General features: G+C 44.3%; 1 protein-coding gene across 3 annotated transcripts in view; it reads left to right on the top strand.

The window, feature by feature from the left end:
• The first annotated feature begins 2,231 nt into the window (after positions 1–2,231).
• Positions 2,232–21,814, top strand: part of Alkbh3 (alkB homolog 3, alpha-ketoglutaratedependent dioxygenase) — a 31,470-nt gene continuing 11,887 nt past the window's right edge. The window contains exons 1-9 of one of the 3 annotated variants that reach the window (XM_029536810.1): positions 2,232–2,331; positions 2,581–2,711; positions 4,221–4,356; positions 4,643–4,746; positions 5,867–5,901; positions 7,968–8,015; positions 9,592–9,695; positions 11,224–11,312; positions 16,231–16,440. In XM_029536810.1, coding sequence (XP_029392670.1) covers positions 4,278–4,356; positions 4,643–4,746; positions 5,867–5,901; positions 7,968–8,015; positions 9,592–9,695; positions 11,224–11,312; positions 16,231–16,440 — 669 coding nt within the window. In that variant the 5' untranslated portion in view covers positions 2,232–2,331; positions 2,581–2,711; positions 4,221–4,277. Of the gene's footprint in view, positions 2,712–4,220; positions 4,357–4,642; positions 4,747–5,866; positions 5,902–7,967; positions 8,016–9,591; positions 9,696–11,223; positions 11,313–16,230; positions 16,441–21,814 lie in introns of all 3 variants that reach the window. The other 2 variants (XM_021194360.2, XM_029536811.1) reach the window with 2 other exon arrangements.

The raw sequence follows: 21,814 nt of genomic DNA, 5'->3' as shown, positions 1-21,814 counted from the left end.
TTTTTTTTTTAAGATTTATTTATTTATTATATGTAAGTACACTGTAGCTGTCTTCAGACACTCCAGAAGAGGGAGTCAGATCTTGTTAGGGATGGATGGTTATGAGCCACCATGTGGTTGCTGGGATTTGAACTCTGGACCTTCGGAAGAGCAGTTAGGTGCTCTTACCCACTGAGCCATCTCACCAGACCTGGGTTTTGATTTTTGATAAAGAACTTAAAGTTGGGTGGGAAGGGATAAGGAAAGGATGAGGGAAGGACTTGGGAGAATGGAAGAATGTGATCAAAATATATTTACATTTAAAAAGTGTTTTAAATAATAAAAAAATTATAAAAAATAAGAAAAAGTGCTGTGATTTCAGATGCCAACAGATCATGAACTGACTTTGAAGCATTCTGTGGGAGGCTCTCTAGATGTTAACCATTACTTTTAGGAACACTTCATCCCAAGCATCTCTACTGCTGTTCCGAGCTATAATTACCAGAAGGAAAGAAATTACACCCTTTAGGAGATGTATCAAATGCTTCCGAGACCAAAGCAGACATAGAAAGATTACTAGGTGATGGAGAAAAAAGTAAAAATTACAGTCCAGCTCACTCTCCTTTCAGTCCTGGGATAAATCATTTTTCTTTCAATGACACAGAATATAACAACAACAACAAAATAGATGCTGTAAAAATTGGACTCAACCATGGCAGGCATGTGGGTACCTTGGTCAGGAACCTGAGCTTCCTACAGCTGAATGCTACTTAGCATCAGTACCAGGGGAATTGGAATTGCCTCCTGGAGTTCCACTAAGAAAAGAATAAAAGAATGGCTCAAATGGAAGGATAAGGACAATTTTATTAGTTTAAAAGAAAAACGCAGCAAACATCGGAGGACAGGTACACTGTAGGCAGCTGCCCCGAGGAAGAGAATAGGGCGTGGGGATGCCTTGTTAAGTGGGAGCGGAGGTCAGGCACTGAGTGGAAGGCGGCCATCATCATGAAAGAGAGGGAAGCATCAGAGAAGAGTAAGGGAACATCGAACGCAGGCAGAAGTCTGAAGTCTTAAGAGAAGCATGCTTAGAGCAGAGACAGCAAGAAAGGTAAGCTGTTTTTAGTTTTTGTTGTTGTTTCTCTAGGTAATTTAGAAAAGCACGAAGACTTGGAACCAGCGTGGCCATGTTCCATGAGAGATGGGGATAGAGGGTGGGAATCAGAGAAGGGAAGTACAGTATCTCATTAAAGGACTAGTTAGCCCACTTTTCTCTTTCGTGTTACTTGAGGTAAGCCTACCTTCCTAGGGGGAGTTCTTTGGCCAGGTGACTGACCCAGACCAAGAGCAATGCCAGGACTCCACTCAGGACGCAGATTCTATTCTTTTGACCAGAGGGGATTTTTCTTAAGGAGCCTTTACTGATACCCTGACAGAATCAGGCTTATTTGAAAGATTTCCACAATGATCGTGTTTTGGTAAATTTTAGAGAATAATATTTGACAGAAAATAGTTGACTCGGTGCTACAGTTAGAACTGTCAAATTATAAAAGACATGGCTTAGCCTGATCTCTTTAAAGAAGCTTGTCAAGAGGTCAGAAGCGTGAGAAGACACTTTGAGCTATCGTGAATTATTAGATTTATATAGTGTTCCAGACACTGTTATCTCATTTAATCTCACTTAACAGGAGCTATGACCACTTAAAAAGTAAGTAAGCAGCGCACTTGCCCCAAATGGTGGCACTGGAATGAAATTTAGACAGATCTGTGGACTCAAGTTTCCTTAGCACCAAGGAACTCAGACAAATAAGGCATGCTCTCACGGCCCAGCGTAGATGCTGTGTAGAAAAGACGGGCGCGCTATGTTGAGAACAAAGCGCACCTTAGACTCTTCATGGCTTTCAAGGGAAGGAGCGAATTCTATAGCAGAACCCAGCATGACCCAGTCCTCCCCACTCCCGGATCAGTACAAGTTCCGGGAGAGTGCGGTTGCCCTTTGCACAACAGACCTAAGATGCCAGCATTAGTTTCGGGAACTAGTTTCCTGCGGACCTAGGCCTAGGAGGCTCATCTTCATCCCCACCTCATCCCCTGACTCCAGTCCCCATTCCGACCTTATTCCTTCTGCATCTCCTCCACCCGGCCCTTTAGTTGCCAGGGATGCGGGGCGATCCGGACTCCCGGCTACCCACCGGAAGCGGAAGCGGTGGCCGTGTGTCACCTAAAGAGGAAGTACGCGCAACGGAGGCCTGTGGTTGGGCGTTGCAGGAGTTGGTGCCTCACTCTGAAGGTTCCCCGGCGTCAGGACGGCTGACCCGGGTCGGAGGGTCGGGGCCTCTGTTCAGGTCCAGCCAGGTTGGTCCGGGGCGCCCAAGCTCCGGGCTCGCTGGCTGCGGGGCCGGGCGTGTGAGGACTGCCGGACGGTCCTACTCATCAGTAGGCTGTTAGCCATTTCTGATCCTCAGCCTCCAGGGCGGGACTGCCTCCTGCTTGAGGGAGAGGCCGGAGGTCAGGCGGTGGCGACAGCTGCCACGGGCTTTGCCGGCGGGACGGGGACAGATCCAAGCAAGTTCCCGCACCCGCCAGAGCCCTTGTTCATTTTAGGTTTCCAGGGTGGTGGGACCTTGGTTAGGACCTAAGTTCTGGGACTCCTCGAACTGACAGCACTCGGGAAGTCTCAGCCAGCACTCTGCAATTTCTATGTTCACCCGTTGCCTTAAACAAATCACATCAAGGTGAGCGGGACAGAGGCCATCATTGACACCCCCACCCCCCCCACACACACACCGTCTTAGGCCTTCCGGACTCAGAGAATATGATAACACGGGGACTTCCTTCACACATTCCGTAAGCCCGGAGAGTTGGATTTGATTGTGTCATTAACTTTTTGAGGGAATCAACAGCTTCTCCAAGGCCCCGCCTGGTAAATGATAAACACTTGATAGGTTGTCGGTGATGAGACGGGGTCTCAGTATTTAGCTCAGGCCTCCTGGATGCTGGGATTACTGGTACGTGCCTGTAAACCTTAATTTCTAACTCGTAAGGAAATTTAAGCAGAGCCCTGAGCCCAGATCTGCTCTATTGGATCGGACGGTCTAGTAGACAGGCCTGCGAACCTGTGGTGTAAGCAGCCATATGAGTGGGCTGTCTTTGAGAGCTAGAAGCTTTCCTAGACCCATAAAGAAGTGGCTCACAGGTTCCGAACATGTGACCTGACTCTTCTGAATTCTGTATTTGCTATAGGGTAACCTTTGGGCAAAATTATAGGGGGTTTGATTAGCTCAAGGCTGGAACCTGACAAGAGTTGAATTTTTCATCAGTATTGATTTCCTGAGTGACTTTGTAAGTCACTAAACCTTCTGATCCCTATACATATTAGCATATCTTACCCTTTGCAGCTTGTTACAAACATAGAAATAGAATCTTTCCTAAATTGTAGTTTTAAAAGTGGTATATGGATATTTTAGATTTTCATTTCAAACTTAATTTGAAAGTTGACAAATCATTGTTCTTATTTATGGTATACTGTGACATTTTGATATATGCTTTTGATATAGAATGAGTGTATAAAATTAATACATCTCTTGCCTTGAATACCGTTTTGTGATGGAAACATTTAAAATCTTCGTAACTGAGCTATCCAGTGATTTGGTTTTTATGGTCATTGTTCTGTGCAGGTGGTCAGTAAAGCCTGTTGTTATCCAAGTGAAACTCTGTACTTTGGATCCACAGTGCCCTTGCCCCCACCTAGCCCCCTTCCCTAGTCATAAGCAATCACATTCTACTCTTAGGGTTCAGCTTTCTTAAGTTGCTATGTATAAGGTCACATAGCATTTATGTCTTTGTGCTTCTCTTACTTCATGAGGCCGAAGTCCTTCAGGTTTCTCTGTTGTGGGTGCTTTTAAGGCTTCCAAGGAAGTCCTGTACAGCTGGTGGTAAGGAGCATTGCACTGGGAAACCTGGTCTTGGCTGATTTGTCCATTTCCATGCTGTGGACAATGGGAATGTTACAGTTGCACATGGGACCAATCTGAATAACATGGTTTCTGGTAGACTGCCTATGGTAAAAGGGCTTGATAGCCAGTAGCCCACTTGATCCAGCCCTTGACAGAGATGTAGTAAAGTAGAGAAGCTCTGGTTGCTGTTAAGCCATCTCTGCTGACTATATTAAAGGCCATAATTACCCTTTACTAGGCCAGGCATGCACTGCCTTTAATAAAACACTTGCTTCGTTTTGAAAACAGGTCTGAATGGGGAATGAACTCTTCTGAAGTCTCAGAGCAGAACGCCTTTTCTTCACCATGGAGGACAAGAGACAGCGAGCCCGAGTGCAGGGAGGCTGGGCTACACCTACCAAGAGCCAGTCTGCTGCTCAGCCAGGCAAGAACCTGCAGGGACAGTGCGAGTGCATGTGCACAGCTGCCATCCTCTCTTGTTTACAAGCTTTGGTTTATCATGAACTCCCACTTGAGTTCTGTGAATGTGTCTGCCATTTTGTCTGGTCTGTGAATGGTGAACTAAGGGTATGAATTTGGCTTCTCCAGTTGAGTATTTAGTGAGAGTGGATTGAGGCTGTTTGTTGTCTTTGCTATTACATTTTGAGGTCATAAGTCATCTTCAAGAAGTTTTTATTGGCTCTTGTTGACACTGTTCTCTCCTATTTCAGCTACTCCTGCTAGGAGCCGTCTTTCCCAGACAGCAGGGCCAGCCTGGAGGAGCAAGGAACAGCAGCTATGTGACCGACAATTTGTGTTCAAAGAGCCTCAGTTGGTAAATCGTCTTTTCTTGCTCAATTGTAACAAAGGTGTGCCTATAAAAGCTATGTTTCTGAGCAGGTACTCCAATAGTGGCTGAATACATTTACTTGTGAGTAGCAGAACAAAGGATTCTTGTAATAATGAAATGTGGAATATTTCAGTTGTCTTGTATGCCTGAAGATTTTTTTGTGTTCTGCCCCCATTTATTATATGGCCATATCTCTCTCCAAACCCTCAACTTTTATTTATTTATTTATTTTTGTCAGGGAAGCTCTACTTAAGCCATGGCCACTAGGTTAAGGCCTTGTGTGGGCTAGCTAAGGGCTAACAGTTCTATAATGATGCTTTCTTCAGAGCTGTTACAGAAATCCTTGTGAAATTTCAGTTATTGTGGCAAAATGCCTGATTTTTAGCCACCTGTAAGGGGGATGTAAAAAATAGAAGATTCAGTTTTGGAGAACAGGGGTACTGCAGGGCTGGGGATGGAGCCCAATCTTATTTTCATGTGTGTGTTATGCAAATGCATGTTCACATGTATGGGTGCACATGTGTATGTGCCTGCAGAGGTGTGTACATGTGCCTGCAGAGGCGAGGATGACATCAGATATCTTCTTCAGTTGGTCCCCACTGTATATTGAGCCAGATTATCTCGGTTTAATCTAGAACTTTGCAATTCGGCTGCTCTAACCAGCCAAATTATCCTTCAAGTTTCCTGTCTCTAGCTCCTGAGCTCTGCCGTTGCAGATAAGCCTCTGTGCCCACTCAGCATTTATGTGGGTGTGGATTTAGCCCCTCATGCTTTTGTATCAACTGAGCTATCTTTTCAGCTTTCACTTTTAAATATCCACTTTCTAAAATATCTCTTTTATTAATAAAAGGGGTTTACACCATTTCTGGCCAACAGGAAAGTTGATTAGTGCTGTTGTATGGCCTTTTCTGTCAACTGGCCGGTGTGACATAGTTCTGGGAATTGCAGACACAAAGCTCAGTTACAGGAGTGGAGGCAGGGCTGACAACAGGATAGCTTAAACCTAAGGAGCTTGACTTGGCTCGAAATGAGAGGACAGGCTCTTCTCGACCCTTGGAACCATTCTGGACATTTGGAACATTCAGATCTACCTGTTTCCTTGCAGGTTGTCCGTGCAGCCCCAGAACCCAGAGTGATTGAGTAAGTAAGCTCTGCCCACAGCGAAGCGGGTGCCTGGGGTCACTCCCTTCACCGTCTTCCCATTTTAAAAGAGAATGGCCCAATAACTCTAAATGTTTAGCAGGTGTGAACAGTCCTACCTTAATCTTTGAACTTGGTCTTTTGAGGAGACTTTCTGGGTTTGCTAATAGTATAGAAAACAGCAAGATCTCTGTACATTAAAGTTTGCCTTGAGGGTAGAGGAAACTGAAAACCAAAACGGCTTTCTCCTGAGTCCCTGGGGTTTGGCTGGTGAGAGGCCTGTCAGCAGCATCTCCCTAGCAGGCCTTACAGGAGATGCAGGGACTTAGGTGACCCTCCAGCCCATTTATTAAAACCCCAGATTGTTCCTGAGCAATTTAAGCGATGCTAAATGTTCCTCTCTTGTATTGATCTGTGTCTGAATGTTCTCCAAAGCTCCTGAGAGAAACTTTGGCTTCTTTTCTCTCACTTTCCACCTGATGTAAATAAATCATCAGTTTGAACTCTCCTTTTATGCTAGCAGTTAGCATCAAGCAGACGTTCTGCTCATAAGTAGTCTGTATGCTATTTAGATGTTAGTAGATTGGCTTGTACAAGAATTTGAAGCTAACACAGATGTTACCATAGTCTCAAGAAATAGCTAGTCTCCTCTTTGTGACAAGTTAGCTATTTAACTAGTTCTGAGTTCTTTCCATTTCCCTAAGGTTTGATTTCTTTGTCTATATGTTAAGGGTTTGTATTCTACTCATTTAAGCCCAGTCTAGGTCTATGTGCATAGTAGCTGTGCAGTATTACCTCAGTCACTGATAGAGTGAGTGAGGCTTAAGTGGGTGGGGCTGCAGTTAGAAGTTTGCAACCTGAGGAAAGTCACAGCATCCACCCCTGTTGGTTCAGCCTTGCTGAATCTAAAGTTTTGTTTGCCAGTTCCCAGAAACGTGCCCCAGGTTTAAAGTGAGACAGTTTGTACATATGTGTCAGTATATCTCATTAAAACAGAGTATTCATGCCTCAGGGCCTGTATGGATAGTGGCTTCTATAGAAATATGTCACTATGAAATATGTGCTAGCCATGCTAATTCAGCTCCTAAGAGCCTAGCTCAAAGGTGAACCACTGACTAGAACCCTGGAGAGAGAGTGATATGAAAACCTGTTAAAACAGTAAATGACCTGTCTTCTCTGTTGCTTTTCTGCACTGAACCTTTCACTTGCATATCTGTAGTTTTGTACCTTTACACATTTGATTAAAAATTCAGTGACCTTTTATCACCCATCCACTGTGTGCAGGCTGTGAGAATAAGCCACTCTTTGCCCCATAAGGAACCCACAGTCTAGGGAATAAGATAGTCATGTGAGGAACTTGTACTTCTGTATGGAAGATCTAATACTAGCCCAGGATGTGATGGGTGATATTACTGGTACAGATTAATGGTCAAGGAAAGTTTAAAGGTAGGGCTACGTGAGATTTTTGTAGGGGAGTCAGAGGTTTCCATTTGGCCATACTAGGAGGTGAGCTGACTGGTAGGGAAATATTCCAGCATACAGAAACACAGGCTAGAAGTGCCTGTAGTGCTGTATTAAGGGGGTACAAGCAATTGATGCTGAGGTTGGTGAAACTGGGAGTTGGCAGAGGAGGGTCTAGGTCTCAGGGACCATGAGTAAAATTATCAGGACACTGAAGGCTTTTTACTCAGGAAGATCTCACTAGACATATATCTTTGAAAGTAACAGAAGCTCAAGGTTTTGAGATGTGCTTGTCCCCTGGAGAGTAGTCCAGACTCTCCTTTGGTGATAGATTTGGGATCATATCAGCCTAAATTCTGGGTGAAACGTACCTGGGTAGAATCAGAAGTTGCTTTCTCCCACTTTTGTTTCATGGCCTGAACCTGTCAGGGTTCTGTTCCCAGCGCCATTGAGGATCCACCACCATTTCCCTTGTCTAGCTGTTACAGAGGTGGAGCTTATGCCTCCCTCACAGTGTTTTCTGTAGAAAATGAATCCTGGGGAAGGCAGAAAGCGTAGATTGTTTTAGCCTCCCACTAATATATGCTTTTCCTCTGCCTCTTTAGCAGGGAGGGTGTGTATGAAATCAGCTTGTCACCTACAGGTGTGTCTAGGTAAGTGAATCCTCGTTGGAACCTAACTGCGGCTATCATTTGAATTATCGTCTCTTTAAACTTGTCTTATTAAGGAACAAGACTTGGATAAAACTCCTTTTTACAAAGTATTGCTACCATCAAAATATTTTCACAGCTTCCACCAGTTACACGAACTATTGTGACTGCAATGTCTCATGAGGAAGCGAGGCCCAAAGAGATGGTCCTTTCTCTGTACCCCACCACTCACAGTAACTCAGTGCCAGAGCTGGTTCTAGTCTTTTGCGAGCGCTTCATCATTGGTGCTATACTTCATGAACTATGTGTATATTCAATATATAATATTATATTGCCACATCAAGGAGAATTGCAGTATCGTTAAATCATATATTAAATGTAGTCACTATTTAAAAATATTTTGAAAATATCTTAATACACAAATATATTGTCACTGTAGTATAGTTTTTGTAGTATAGTCACTGAAATATTTTTTAAAAAATCCATCAGAAATGACAAATGAAAATTGCTTATAGTAGCTTCTGCTGGATATGAAGTACCCTGTAAAATGTGACTGTTGTTTTAATCACCTCTAAAACCTCTCTGTCTTAGTTTGTTTTTTATTGCTGTGATAAAAATCATGGCCAAAAGCAATGTGGGGAGGTAAGGGTTCATCTTACAGCTCTCAGGTCACACTCGATCACTGAGGGAAGTCAGGCAGGAACAGAAGCAGAGGCCATTGGAGGAATGCTGCTTACTGGCTTGCTCCTCTTAGCTTACTATGTCTGTGTTGTTAAACACCCCAGGACCATCTCACCAAGGATGGTTACCCACCGTAGACTGGGCTCTCTCATCTCAGTCATCAGTCAAGACTTGTTGGTCTGATGAAGGCAATCCTCCAGTTGAGATTCCTTCTTTCTGAATGACCGTGGTTTATGTCAAGTTGACAAAGATCAAAAAGCAAAACCCACACCAACCAACCAATCCAGACGCTCCCCTTTAAAGCAAATTTTGGTTGAGCACATCTTGTTTTAACTAAGTAGCTTTAGATGGCCTCTGGATCTTTTAAATCACATGCACCTTCTGAGGACTTGATGCTGTCAAGACTGCTCAAGAGAGTGTGGGCTTCCAGAACTTTCCTTAAGAAAGGGATAAAAACTGGCTTTTTTCAGCTGAAACTGTGTCAGGATAGGATATATTTATATTTAGTAAGATGAGACATCATTTGGGTATATTTATTTTGAAAGCCTTGATGGTCTCTGTCTTCTAATTGGTGTAGTATTAAAAACCTAGAGGCATTAAGTGCCTGCCCTTGGTTTTGAAACCACACCATGCTAATCATTTCTGCCACTTATCTCTTTGGCAGAATCTTGGATACTGTTTGAAGCAGAACTCTATAAAAGCTTCATGCATATCTTGTACTCTCGTTTGTCTTTAGTGGTACCATGCAGAGTTTATTTTATGTGAAGATCGCATGGGAGGGAGGTGGTGAGATGATTCTCTCTCTTTAGAGTGGGGATCAATCAAGTGATCCAACAGAAATTACTCTAGTCTGCCCTTTCTGTGTACTTTAGCTACTGATGGCTCTTTCTGCATTAAGGGTGTGCTTATATCCTGGCTTTGTGGACTTGAAGGAAGCTGGCTGGATCTTGGAGCGGCTTTGTAAGGATGTCCCCTGGAAACAGAGGATGGGCATCAGAGAGGGTAAGTAGGCCTCTGGGGTACAGTTGTTGCTGCCTAGTCCCCATTCAGATGTTTTTGAATTCTCTATACTGCTTAACACAGTTGGACTCCCTAAGGCACAGACAGGAAGTGGTATGCCAGGCAGAAGCCATAGCCTATAGAGGCTCAGAGGTCAGGGAGAGCAGACAAGAGAGACACAAGACCTCAGAGAGCCAAGGAAGCTTTACCAACATGCCTCTCCCTTTGGCTTTAACTGCCGTCTCTAGTAGTTCAGATGCTGCCAAGTTCCTTCTTCACATAAGTTTCTAGAGCTTCCTTTTTTTTTGCTAATCTCCATTTTGGCACACATTTTTCTGAAGATCTTCTTACTGAGTTTGTGTTCTTTCTTTCCTTCCACTGGAGTCAGCCAGTCTCCTTCAGTTTCAGTGTCTGCTCTCCTGAGCTTGTAAAGGTACACTAGAATTGATTAGCTTCCTGAGATCTGCTGCTCACTGAGTCTCTCCCAGTACCAGCAATGCCTGTGATACCACACATGACCACTAGGAGGCACTTGTGCTGTGACCTAGACTCAGTAGGACATGCAAAGAGTTTGAACTGCTTATGAAGAGACAAAGTGTATGTAATATGTAAATTGGCTTTTTTAAAAATTTGGGTGTCAGAACAGGAGCCAGCCTTTTTAGGGAAGCCTTCTCCCTACTCTAGAAATTTCTATAGTGTGGCTTTGGTTGCTTGCTTCAGCATTCTAAGCAATTATTAATTTTGAGCAAATTATACTTCAGTGACTCTGTAATTCTAGGTTTTCTTCAATAGTACATAAATTATAAGATTCTTGTGTTAATTAAGTAAATTAAAATAATGCATGATATCTGCTTAACAGAACGCTGGCTGATGTGTGTGTGTCTGTGTGTGTGGCCTTTAGTAAACATTGGCTCCCCCACTCCTCTTTTGGCCGTTCTAAGGACAAACCCAGGGTCTTGTGGCTTATCAAGCACTAGTGCTGAGCCACATGTACCCAGGCTGGGCTTGGTCTATTGTTGTGACTAACATCTGTTGAGGAGAGATGGTAACTCCTAACTTCTCTAAAATAGTTTAGATAGCATGCGCTGTGACCAAAGCAGGCGTGTGGTACAGTAGCTCACACTTTTTAGATCAAAAGAGCATGCGCAGTGTTGCTAGTACACAGGGATACTGGATTTTCTTGCTTTCAAATGAATTGTTGGTACCATAAAGTCTTTTTTCATGAGGTCCAGTCTCCATATTCTGCTTTTGAGACTTTTTGGGTTTTGCCATGAGTGAAACAAACAGATGGAACTCCTTCCCTCCCCAGAGCCTTTACCCTGCTGTCCCTGCCAGCATGCCTTATTTCCTGTGCAGCCCTTCCAGGTTCTACTAGCCACCTCCCATTTCCTGTGTGAGGAAGGGACTGGGGGTCATCCCTCCTCTCCTTTTGTTCCCCATGCTCCTCGCACAGGGTAGGCACACAATGGCTGGCAGCAGGCGCACCTCACCCAGCAGCAACTGTCTCAAGAGCCTGTATTTTCTTTCTCAGATGTAACTTATCCGCAGCCAAGACTTACAGCATGGTATGGAGAGCTTCCTTACACTTACTCGGGAATCACTATGGAACCAAATCCTCACGTATGTTACAATGCTGTCACTGCTGTGGCTTTCTAGTCTCAGTGTCCAATACTGCAAGTAATTCCTCATCGAGGCACATGATAGTCCCCGTTTCAGAAGATCCTCTGGGCTCAAAACCCTGCTTCTGTCCTCTCTGCGCCCATGATCTATAGATGGGCTCGGAGGATGGGAGGAGACAGAAACAGTGAACTGGGCCTGGACTCTCGGGTCCTGGGGAATGAGCTGTTTCTTCCCGACCCCTCCTCCGTGAACACTGCTGTTTCATGTACAGCAGCACCTCCCTACGGCTGGCAGTGAGGGTAGAGAGCCCTTCTACTTCTCAGCTCTGCTATTCCTTGTATAGAATCTGGGTTTTGTTAGCTTTATATTCGTTCTATAGGTACAGTTTCCAGACTTGCAACTTCTTGCCATTTGGGCTTGTTTCTATTGATGCCTTTGTTTTTGAAGATTTGCATGACAGCTGAGCATAGTAATACATGCCTGTAACCCTGCAACTCAGGAAACTAAGGCAGTGGGGATCATAAAGTTCAAGGCCAGACTGAACAGCACAGTAAAATCCTATCTCTTAAAAAAAAAAAAAATCCGTGTAGACAAAGATATTTTAGTATATAAATAAGCTTGTCCAAAGGCTAGACTTAAGGTCCAAGAAATAGCTCCCTGTTTAGTTCCTGGACTCTTGCCTTTGACAAAAATGTTATGCTTTATTGAAAGAGACTTTGAAGAAATGGAGTTTTGCTTATTCATTTGGACACAGAAATGTGGCATGTTTGAGAGTCCTAGCAACATGTAAGTGCAAAAACCCCTGTGTGCCGAGGTACCCCGGAGGACAGGGCAGACTGTCACAGGAAGAGCCTGCTGCTCTGAAGGGTTCTACTCCTATGGGTGGGTGAAGCCTCAGAAGTGGAAGCTCCTTTTCTCTGAAGTAGATTTGGAGACTCTGAGGGAACAGAAGCTGCCCCGCTCCGACACAGCCATTTACCTGCATTACTGTCTGTGGCCACAGAGTGAAGCTGGGGCTAAGCAGGCTGTGAGGAGGTCCTTTTTCATTTTGTCCCAGTTTATCTTTCAGTCAGCTTTCTCAGTCAGACATTGCCATGTGTCTGTTGGGGGTAGTTCTTGGGCTTAAAAAGCCATTTTTATAGTACACAAAAACCATGGTCTTGCTCAATATCGTCTCTCATTTTTGAGGCATGTTTGTTTTAAACAGTTTTCAAAAGAATTTTTTTCAATGACAAGCCTTTTCAATTATAGTCTCAGCACTTAGAAAGAGATAAGAGGGCTCTAGGTTTGAAATAGTTAGACCCTTCCCTGGAAAAACAGAATCGGCTTGGTGATGTGGCTTAGTTGAACAGTGCTTACCTTGTGTGCACAGGCCCTGGGTTTTGTTCCTAGTACCATAAAACATAAGCCAACCGACCAAAACAAAACCCCTAAAATGAATGAAACTTAAAAATTACCTATGTATGATTCTATTAACTGTATATCCTTAACAAATCTTAGTATCAGTAGATAGTCTATATCAATTTAATACCTGTATAAAATTCATAGTCTTTGAGTACAAGCCTCTTTCTGGATATTAAAATTGTCAAAGTAGGGATAGAGATTGCTCAGCCAGTAAGTGCTTGCTGCACAAACATGAGGACCCTGTGAGCTTGAGACTCCAACTCCACAAGCCCAGGTGAAGCAGCACAAGGGTACATATTTGGAATCCCAGAGTTGAGAAGTTTGCTGGCCAGTTAGTCTAGCCTACTTAGTGAAGTCCAGGCCAGTGGACAATGAACCAGACTGCAGCTCTGGGATGACTCAAGAAATTGTCTTCTGGTGTCCAAGCATGTACATGTGCAAACACATTCACACACACACTCAAGATTCTCAAATTACAATTCCTATTATGGAATATTCTCTCTCTCTCTCTCTCTCTCTCTCTCTCTCTCTCTCTCTCTCTCTCTCTCTCTGTGTGTGTGTGTGTGTGTGTGTGTGTGTGTGTGTTTTATTTTAAGATGGCCTTGTTAAATAGACTGACATCAAATCTCTATAGCTGAAGATGGCTTCAAATTTAAAATCCTATTTCCCTGGCTGCCCACAATGATGTTACAGGCATGGCCACAATGCCCAGCTTTAGTTGTAAGTTTTGAAGCTGGTTTGTCTTTGTACAAACTGAATGATAATGGACCCCATGTATAAAATACATTAAAACTTAGTTGTCTGCAGGTCCCACCAACATGACCACTTTCTGTAGGCACTGAGGCCACTCTTAACACTGAAGCCTGTTCTGTGACTTCTGTGTTCTCACATATTCCCTCAGATGTCTTTTAAGGATAGAATGCCTTCACTGAACAGCAAGATGACGCTGAATTCTAATTGAGACATTCGCTTCTAAAGGATCTCTATTTAGAGAAATGGTTAAAGAGTCTAAATTAATCCTCCATTACCCACTCCATAGCTCCCTTTCTCTATACTCCCAGAAATAGCCAAGAAAAAACATATACCCACTTAGAAACATAATGCAAACTTGATGTTGTCACAGTGCTGAGTCCTAAGCGAGTCCAGCAAGTGCTAATGAGATTCTCAGTCCCGTTCTGGAAAAGCCATCTTCTTTACATTCTTGTTTTCTTGTTAAGTGTGTAATTCTAGCATCTCATGTCTCTCTGTGAAGGTAGATTACAGCTGGAGGTGGGCAGGAAGCATAGCTCACCCATGTGGTGGCTATGATTTCACTTTTGATTTTGTTCTCTTGAACAAGGGCCAGCTTAATAACATTTTTGTTTGGTTTGGTTTTATTGACCTGCTCCGTTTCTTTTCTAAATCCTCTGCATAGTAAATGTGATGCTGATAACCACAGAGACCCAGCTTTCCTTCTGGCTTCACATTGCAGAAAAGCTGTGCTGCTCCAGTGCTTCTGTGGCAGAAATGGGGCTGGGCTCAGGACTGCGCTGTCCTTTCTGGGCACCCATCCTGTCTCTTCCAGGTGGAACACAGCAGTACTTCTTAAAGGATAGCCCACGGGTCCAGGGAGTCTTTGTAGGGACTGTGTGTATGTTTTCACTGCTGTATGTATGTTTTCACTACTATGCCAAGACTGTGTGTTGGTAGCTGTGTGGCTTCTGTTCTGATGCTACAGAGCTGTAAATGGTAAATGGGAAGCACCTCAGCAGATCAATCAATCTGCCAGAGATCTCTGTGCTCCTCACCACTAAGCACTTCACCTAGACTGCAAAATGCAGAGTTTAGCACCCATGATATGGCTCAATGGGTAAAAGCACTTGTCCCCAAGCGTGATGGCCTGAATTTAATCCCAAGAACCCACGTGGTGGAAGAGGAGAACTGACCCCTGAAAATTAGTCTTCTGATCTCTGATTTCTGATGGTTTAAATGTAAAAGATAAGGAAAAGTTTGAGCTATCGTCAAATTCTGAATTGAGACTATCTCAAGAATCAGCCCAGGCTGAGCTTTGGATGCAGTCATAGATCCTGCTATCCATCTGACAGGGCTGTGCACAGATTTTAGCAAGGTAAATGCAGATGCGGAAGAGCATGCTGTGGAGACAGTGTGGAGTTTGTAAAACGGGGCCGCTCTCATCCCAGTTTTGTATTGAACATACAAAGTTACACAGAGTGGTTGTTGCATTTTGAATAAATTACCAAAGGTGTTTGTTTATCTTGACACAGGATCTTACTACATAGCCCAGGCTGCTCTTGAACTTCTGTCCTCCTGCCTCAGCCTCCCTGCCATTATAGCATGTGCCACCACTCTCACTTCAGCTTTACTTTTAATATAGTAAATATCAATACCTGTAACCTATAAGAACAGAAGTTCAAACCAGGCATGGTGGCACACACCAGAGAGGAAGAGGCAGGCAGATCTCTGTGAGTTCAAGGCCAGCCTGGCGTACATAGCAAGCTCCAAGCTAACCAGGGCTGCATAGTAAAACCCTGATTCAAACAGCAACAGTAAAATTCATCAAAGGTTATTTGAGGACATCAATAATTTTGGTAGTATAAAGTTTGAAACCACTGTTCTAAAGAGCAGTGGCCGGGCAGTGGTGGCACACACCTATAATCCCAGCACTTGGGAAGCAGAGGCAGGCGGATTTCTGAGTTCGAGGCCAGCCTGGTCTACAGAGTGAGTTCTGGGACAGCTAGGGCTACACAGAGAAATCCTGTCTTGAAAAACCAAAAAAAAAAAAAAAAAAGAAGACAAAGAATTGTAGAGCCAGTACATACAACCTGTTACTGATGTTCCTGTGCATGTGGCTGCACAGTATAAACTGCGTCACTAAACTGGGTGTGAACAGCAAGCAGTGCTGTGCAGTATGGTTACAGTCATAGTTTTATAGCTCTAAGAGTGGGTCCTGTTCTATAGAAAAGAGAAGAACACGTGTTCATCGACATACCATAGACCAGGAGAGCCACAAACTTGCTTCAGCCTCCCAAGTGCTAGGATTTCTGGCACACACCACTATGTCAGGCTTTGGGTTCTATTTTTATGAAGTTAGCCTCTAAGTAGTAAATATTTCTCAAGAAAGCAATTTTGTTGTTTAGAATAAAATACGAACAGAATGGGAGACACCCAGTTGAGAGTTCTCTTGTCCTTCACTTGAGCCTGGGTGTGTGAACCCATGAGCCACAGCAGCTCCACTGCCCCTCTTAGTGCAGCACTAATGTTCCAGAACCACCCTGAACATACCAGCATTGGCTTCTTTGTGAGGACATGCACTGGAAGAGAAACAGGAGCTGGTGGACAGCTCCAGCCTTCAGACTTGCTTCAGCGTAGAGATAGAGGGAGGAGATGAAGCTACTCCTCTGCCTTCTGTCTATTGTGTTGCCCTCTCAGAAACCCACTGACTTCATATTTCTTTCTGGTTTTTTTTATGGCTGCCCATTGTGTCTTGTATGCCTGTCCCTGTGCTTGCTGGCAGTGGCTTCCTGTGCTGTGGACTCTGAAGAGCCGCATTGAGGAGAACACTGGCCACACCTTCAACTCCTTGCTGTGTAATTTTTACCGGGACGAGAAGGACAGCGTGGACTGGCACAGTGATGATGAACCGTCCCTGGGGAGCTGCCCCGTCATCGCTTCCCTCAGTTTTGGTGCCACTCGGACTTTTGAGATGAGGAAGAAGCCCCTACCTGTAAGTATTCCCTGCCATAAACACACGTTTTCCCTTACCTCCTAATCTGTGAGGAGGATGGCTCTCCCAAAAGCTGCTACCTCCATGTTAGCTGGTAGGAGTACATGATATTGGTGAGACGCTTTCAACCAGTTGCTTCCTTCATAGGAAACATGATCTGCAAAGTGCCACCCATGCATTTGCTTATCCAACAAGAATTTCTGCCCTATAACAGGTCCTGTGGACCCATTATGGCTGACGGAAAGGACAGACAGCCCTCACCCTATGCAAGGCATTTATTAGAGAAAGCATTTAAGTGGTTGCAACCATGACTCACGCTGTGACTGAAGAGTTACAGAAGGGTAGCTTAGAGTAGTGGGAGCAAGAAGGGAGACTCCAGAAACTCAGAACGATGTCTCTGAAGTGGCTGTCATTTCCTGTGCACCGGCGTGGCATGCCACTGTTCTCTGAAGGAGCATCATGCAGATCCTTGTTCCCTTCTTAGTCACCTTCTGAAAGGTGTGTGAGCCTGTGATTTCTTGAGGGAGAGGGAAGCTCAGACCAGACATCAGGCAGTAGTGTGCCTAAGCCGAGGCTGGGAAGTGGCACCTGACTGACTTGGACTTCACCCTGGCTCTTGTGTAGATTACACTGGATTGGACTCCCAAGTCTAGCCCTAATGTTTTGAATCAAAAGTATACCTTAGAACAAAGATGGAAAACTGGAAGAAATTCCAAGAGAGGGAACTCACTAAGATACCCTGATTTCAGAATTCCTGGTCATTCAACCTGCATCATTAAACCAAGCCCCAGCGAGTGTGGAAGGCCAGTAGGCTGTGTTTTGATTATGACCTAATTCAGGCCTCCCACCTGTCTCTTCTGCATCAGGTACTTGCATAAGAGCCGATGCAGGTGCTTTCCTGCAGTGCCTTTGGGTCTCCATGCATGCTGCTTTATAGCACATTGACTTAGTTGGCACCTATGACATCAAGCTCAATTTCTTAGTGTAATTTCCATTTTTAAAAGTTTGCTTTGCTTTTGTTTCCACCTAAACTTTGCTTGTTGATGGTAGAGCATTCTCAGTCATAGTGTAAGAACCTGACCACATTCTCCAGGAGCTTTCTTGGGGACTAGAGAGTTGGAGTTGAGCACCAGATTTCCTGGCCTTTGCTGGGGTCTTTTAGGCATGGTTATACTTCTGTGCATGAATAGAAGTACTTGGATCCCACACCGCATGTCTGAAGAGATGTTCTTGCCTTTGTAAGACTCTTATATTACATGTAGTAGAGGAACACTGTGTGCCTGATGTTTTTTCAGACACTCTTCTCAAGCCGACAGTTGAAACATCAGCTCTTTTCCAGGCCGGGCCTGGGGTTGTAGAGTAAGCAAGTAGGTTAGGTGTGCCTGTGAGTAAGCGAGACTTCACTCCTCTTGGTTCTTCATAATTATTTGTTTTGTTGCCAAATGTTTACATCTTCAGTGACTATATATATATATATATATATATATATATATACACACACACACAGCGCTATCCCCTTGTGAAAAAAAAAGTAGGGGCCTATTTATAGATGGGAACTTAAGAATTCCCAAAGTATGCTTTCCGAGTAGTTTCAGTGTACATCCAGTTCCCAAGTGCTAAGCATGAGCAGTGTGTTAGTGTCCAGAAACACCCCTTCCTGTCTCCCCTCCCAGCACAGAAGCCCTTCATTCCCTCTTAGGAAGACCTGTCTCAGGGACTGGGCCTACAGCTCAGTGGTAGAGTGCATATGCAAGACCCTGGGTTCTAAGAGCACCACAGCCAAACCAAAGCCCACCCGCCAGACACGTGGTGAACAAGGATTTATTGGTAATCACTGGGTATGTTGTAGGCTGGTGTGCGGTCAGCGGACAGCGCACACGACATTGTTTCTGGGTGTGAGTATATGGAGCATGAAGTCTGTTTTTCAGAAACCTGGGAAAGTATAGGTCATGGAATAGTGAAAGAGGTCAGGTACCCTCAGTGTCCCTGGACTACAGCTGTGCCAGCTGTGTTAATGGAACATAATTCATCTCATGAGTGAGAAAATTTATCTGAGGTCTTGAAATAAAGTTGGCTGCAGAAATGAGTTTGGGAAGAAACATAAACAGTCAGTACCCCAGGTTACTGGCTCTAGTAAATTTTGGCTTCTGGCCTCATTTTAACTGATTGAATTTGGTACAGTTCTTGTGCATATTCTCTATTTTGACTTTTGTTTAAGATGGAGAAACTAAATGTTATTGTGTTTGAGATTATAATCACACATTGGTGATTACGGCTTAGAAGTTCCACTCTTGAGTAAACACAGTTCATGTTTAAACTTTTGAGGACTCACTCAGGCTTCATTAACAGATTCCAAAATTCTGGAGCCCCATAAATGTAACCAAATGCAGAAGCCTTCTTTGAGTTGACAGCCATAGAAATATTTCTCAGGGTATACATCTTATTGCAAATGGGCCCTTTTCCAAAGGATCCAAGGGGACTCGCTATGCAAACCTTTGCCTCCTTTTCTATCTAGATACTAGTTCAGAGAGTAAGCCTTATGGCTCCTAACCCAAAGTGAGATTGTACATTAAACAGTCCTCTNTGTGGGCCTTAGAGGACTGACTCTCTGAATGTCACTGCTGGTTGTAGTTTTCCTGACTGCCTACAAGGCAGATAAGTGAGTTAGTGACTGTAGGAGGGAGTCCCCCACACTCTAGGAGGGAGTCCCCCACACTCTAGGAGGGAGTCCCCCACACTCTAGGAGGGAGTCCCCCACACTCTAGGAGGGAGTCAGTCCCCCACACTCCTATCAGCTTTGTTCTGCCAGTTGAGAGGCTATCACCTGCCTGACTGAGTTGGTTTCTTATCTGAAGCAGATGAAGGGCAAGAGATTTCCTGTATTTCACATAGGTGTGGAGTTTGAGGCAAGCCTTTAGGCCTACTTTCAAAGACATTTTGTTTGTTTTTTTCAGATAGGATCTCATGTCACAAAGGCTGGTCTTGAACTTATGATTCTCCTGCCTCTTTTCCCCCAGTGCTGGAAATGCATTCACTACCATGCTTGGCAAGAGAAATAGTCTTGCTTTTTATTTTATTTTTAAAAAAACAAATTCAGTCTCCTCCACCCCTGTAGCAGCTGCTTGCTTTGCAGTCTGCCACCTCTGTCAGTCTGGCTGCTGATCTTCTGAAAGCTGCCCCACATTCTACACACATTTTCACACGTCTCCCCCATGCTGAGATGATAGGAGAGCTCGGGCCTTATCCACCCTCTGATTGGTGGAGCTGTCTGGATTAACCGTGGAATGTCGAGGTGCCCTTCTTTCCTACCCTGCTCTTGAAGCCCGTTGAGTCTCGTTTATTTTGATTGTGGAGTAAACTACTATGTCCTCTAGTGACAGTTAGGTACTAGGGGCACGGTAGACTTCTTTGGTCTTGTTTTGTACCTGATCCCTTCTTTTGTGTGGGTCAAATCAGAGACTGGCCAGCACCAGTCTGCCCCGTCCTAAGAAAAGGGAAAGCTTACTAAATGCTCATCAACAGACCTTTGTACCCTGTCAGAGTGGGTTCATGAAAGCTTTTCTGCACTGCTTATCCCAAGCCCAGTTGTACTTTCCAAACTACATCGTGTCCCTGTTTGCAAAAATTAGCCTGGTTCTTTTCCCCCCATCTAACTCTAATTCTATACAGAAGAACAAACTAGAAAAGGAACTACAAAAGCCGCTTGGCAGGCTGCTATTTCTCTGTCGGTTACCATGGAAACAGTGATGGCTGGGGGGTTATTAGATAATAGCAGGAAGTTTGTGATGCACTGGAGGGTTAGATGCCAAAAGCCTTGTTTTTGTAGCAAATTACCTTGGATGAGCTCTTCTCCTGATCATCTGCATCGCGCCTGTGAGAGGGGCTTCTCTCCACTCCCAGATAATTGAGTTGAGGCAAAAGGGGCTTCTCTCTGAACCATTTCTCTCTCCAGCACCTTATGAAGGGAGTGGTAGTAAAAGCAAGACTAATGGATGAGTCTCTGAGAACACACTGCTAAATGATTTGTTATACACTTCTAGGAATACTAGAGTATTAAAAAGTCAGCCTGATCATAAATACCGATCCCCCTCCCCCACTCAGGAGTTTAGAAAGAAGGAAGATACTGAGATCTAAAGTATTATGATACTGAATGGAAACAGGCCAGACCAGAGCTGCATTCAAAATTAGGGATGAATCTTTCACCTCAGACAGTGGCCCCCAGGGCTACAGTTTTCACGTCATCCATCCTTTTAATTGTTTTGAGACAGAGTCTTGCTTGTCTTACCCACCCTGGCCTCAGACTAACAGCCTCCAGAGGGCTGGGATTACAGTTGACCACCATCTAGGCTCCCTCCTTTTCCTTACACCAGCTGATTGCAGCGTCTGGCCTGAGAGCTTGCAAGAAACACTTGATAATCGTGGTCTTCTCCAACACCCTCCAGTGAAAGTTGCAAGATCAGCCTTGCTTCCTGTTTCTGCCCCTGGGCTGGAAAACAGCACTTACCTGTACACTTTATGCTTACTCTTTTCTCATAAAGGGAAACGATTGTTGGTTAGGGACTTCAAGGGAACATGGAAATGCTTTCCCAAGAACATAGTTGGAGTAATCAGTGAATTTGAACTGTTGTAAATGGTCTGTTGGTTGCTTAATCAAGAGCCAAGAAAGGAAATGATAAGAATGCTGTGGAATCTTGGGAACAGGGGCAGCCACTGGGTCAGAGACAGTGTGGGGTTTGAATTCCTTGGAGGGTGAGGGTGTGAATGAGGAGGGTGAATGTCCACAGGAGTGGTGAGTAAATAAAGAAATGCAGTAAGACTTGGAACTTCAGGAGAGTAGGAACTCTCATTTGCTTCCTTGCTACCTCATTCCAGCCAGAATTAGTGCCCTGGAATGTTCAGGAAACAATTACTTCCCAAGTGTTTGTTTGGTTGTTTATAAAGACTCTCATTGTGTAGCCCAGGTTGGCCTGGAATTTTGGATCCTCCTTCCTCAGCTTCTGTATATTTGATTATACGTATGACAGCATGCCCAGCGAGGTTCCTGGGATTTAGGGTTTTCTTTTCATTCACATTTATATGAGAGAGTGCGTGCATGCATGTGTGTGTACATGTGTATGATATGTGTATGTGTCAGAGCATGCATGTTGCCACTCACACATATGAAGCTCAAAGGGCAACTGACAGGATTTGTTGGTTCTCTCCTTTCCACCATGTGGATCCTGGGGCTCACACTCAGATCATCAGACTGGACGACAGGAGCCTTTACTTGCTGAGCCATTTTTCCAAACCTAGATTTCGTTGGCTTACTTCATTTTATTTAATGTTTGTTAGGAAACTTTTGTGTATGTGTATGGGAATCAGAGGTTGACTCTGG

The sequence above is a fragment of the Mus pahari genome, chromosome 3 (assembly GCF_900095145.1).
Source record: "Mus pahari chromosome 3, PAHARI_EIJ_v1.1, whole genome shotgun sequence".
Taxonomy (NCBI): Eukaryota; Metazoa; Chordata; class Mammalia; order Rodentia; family Muridae; genus Mus; species Mus pahari.
This window is presented reverse-complemented; position numbering and strand designations above follow the sequence as displayed.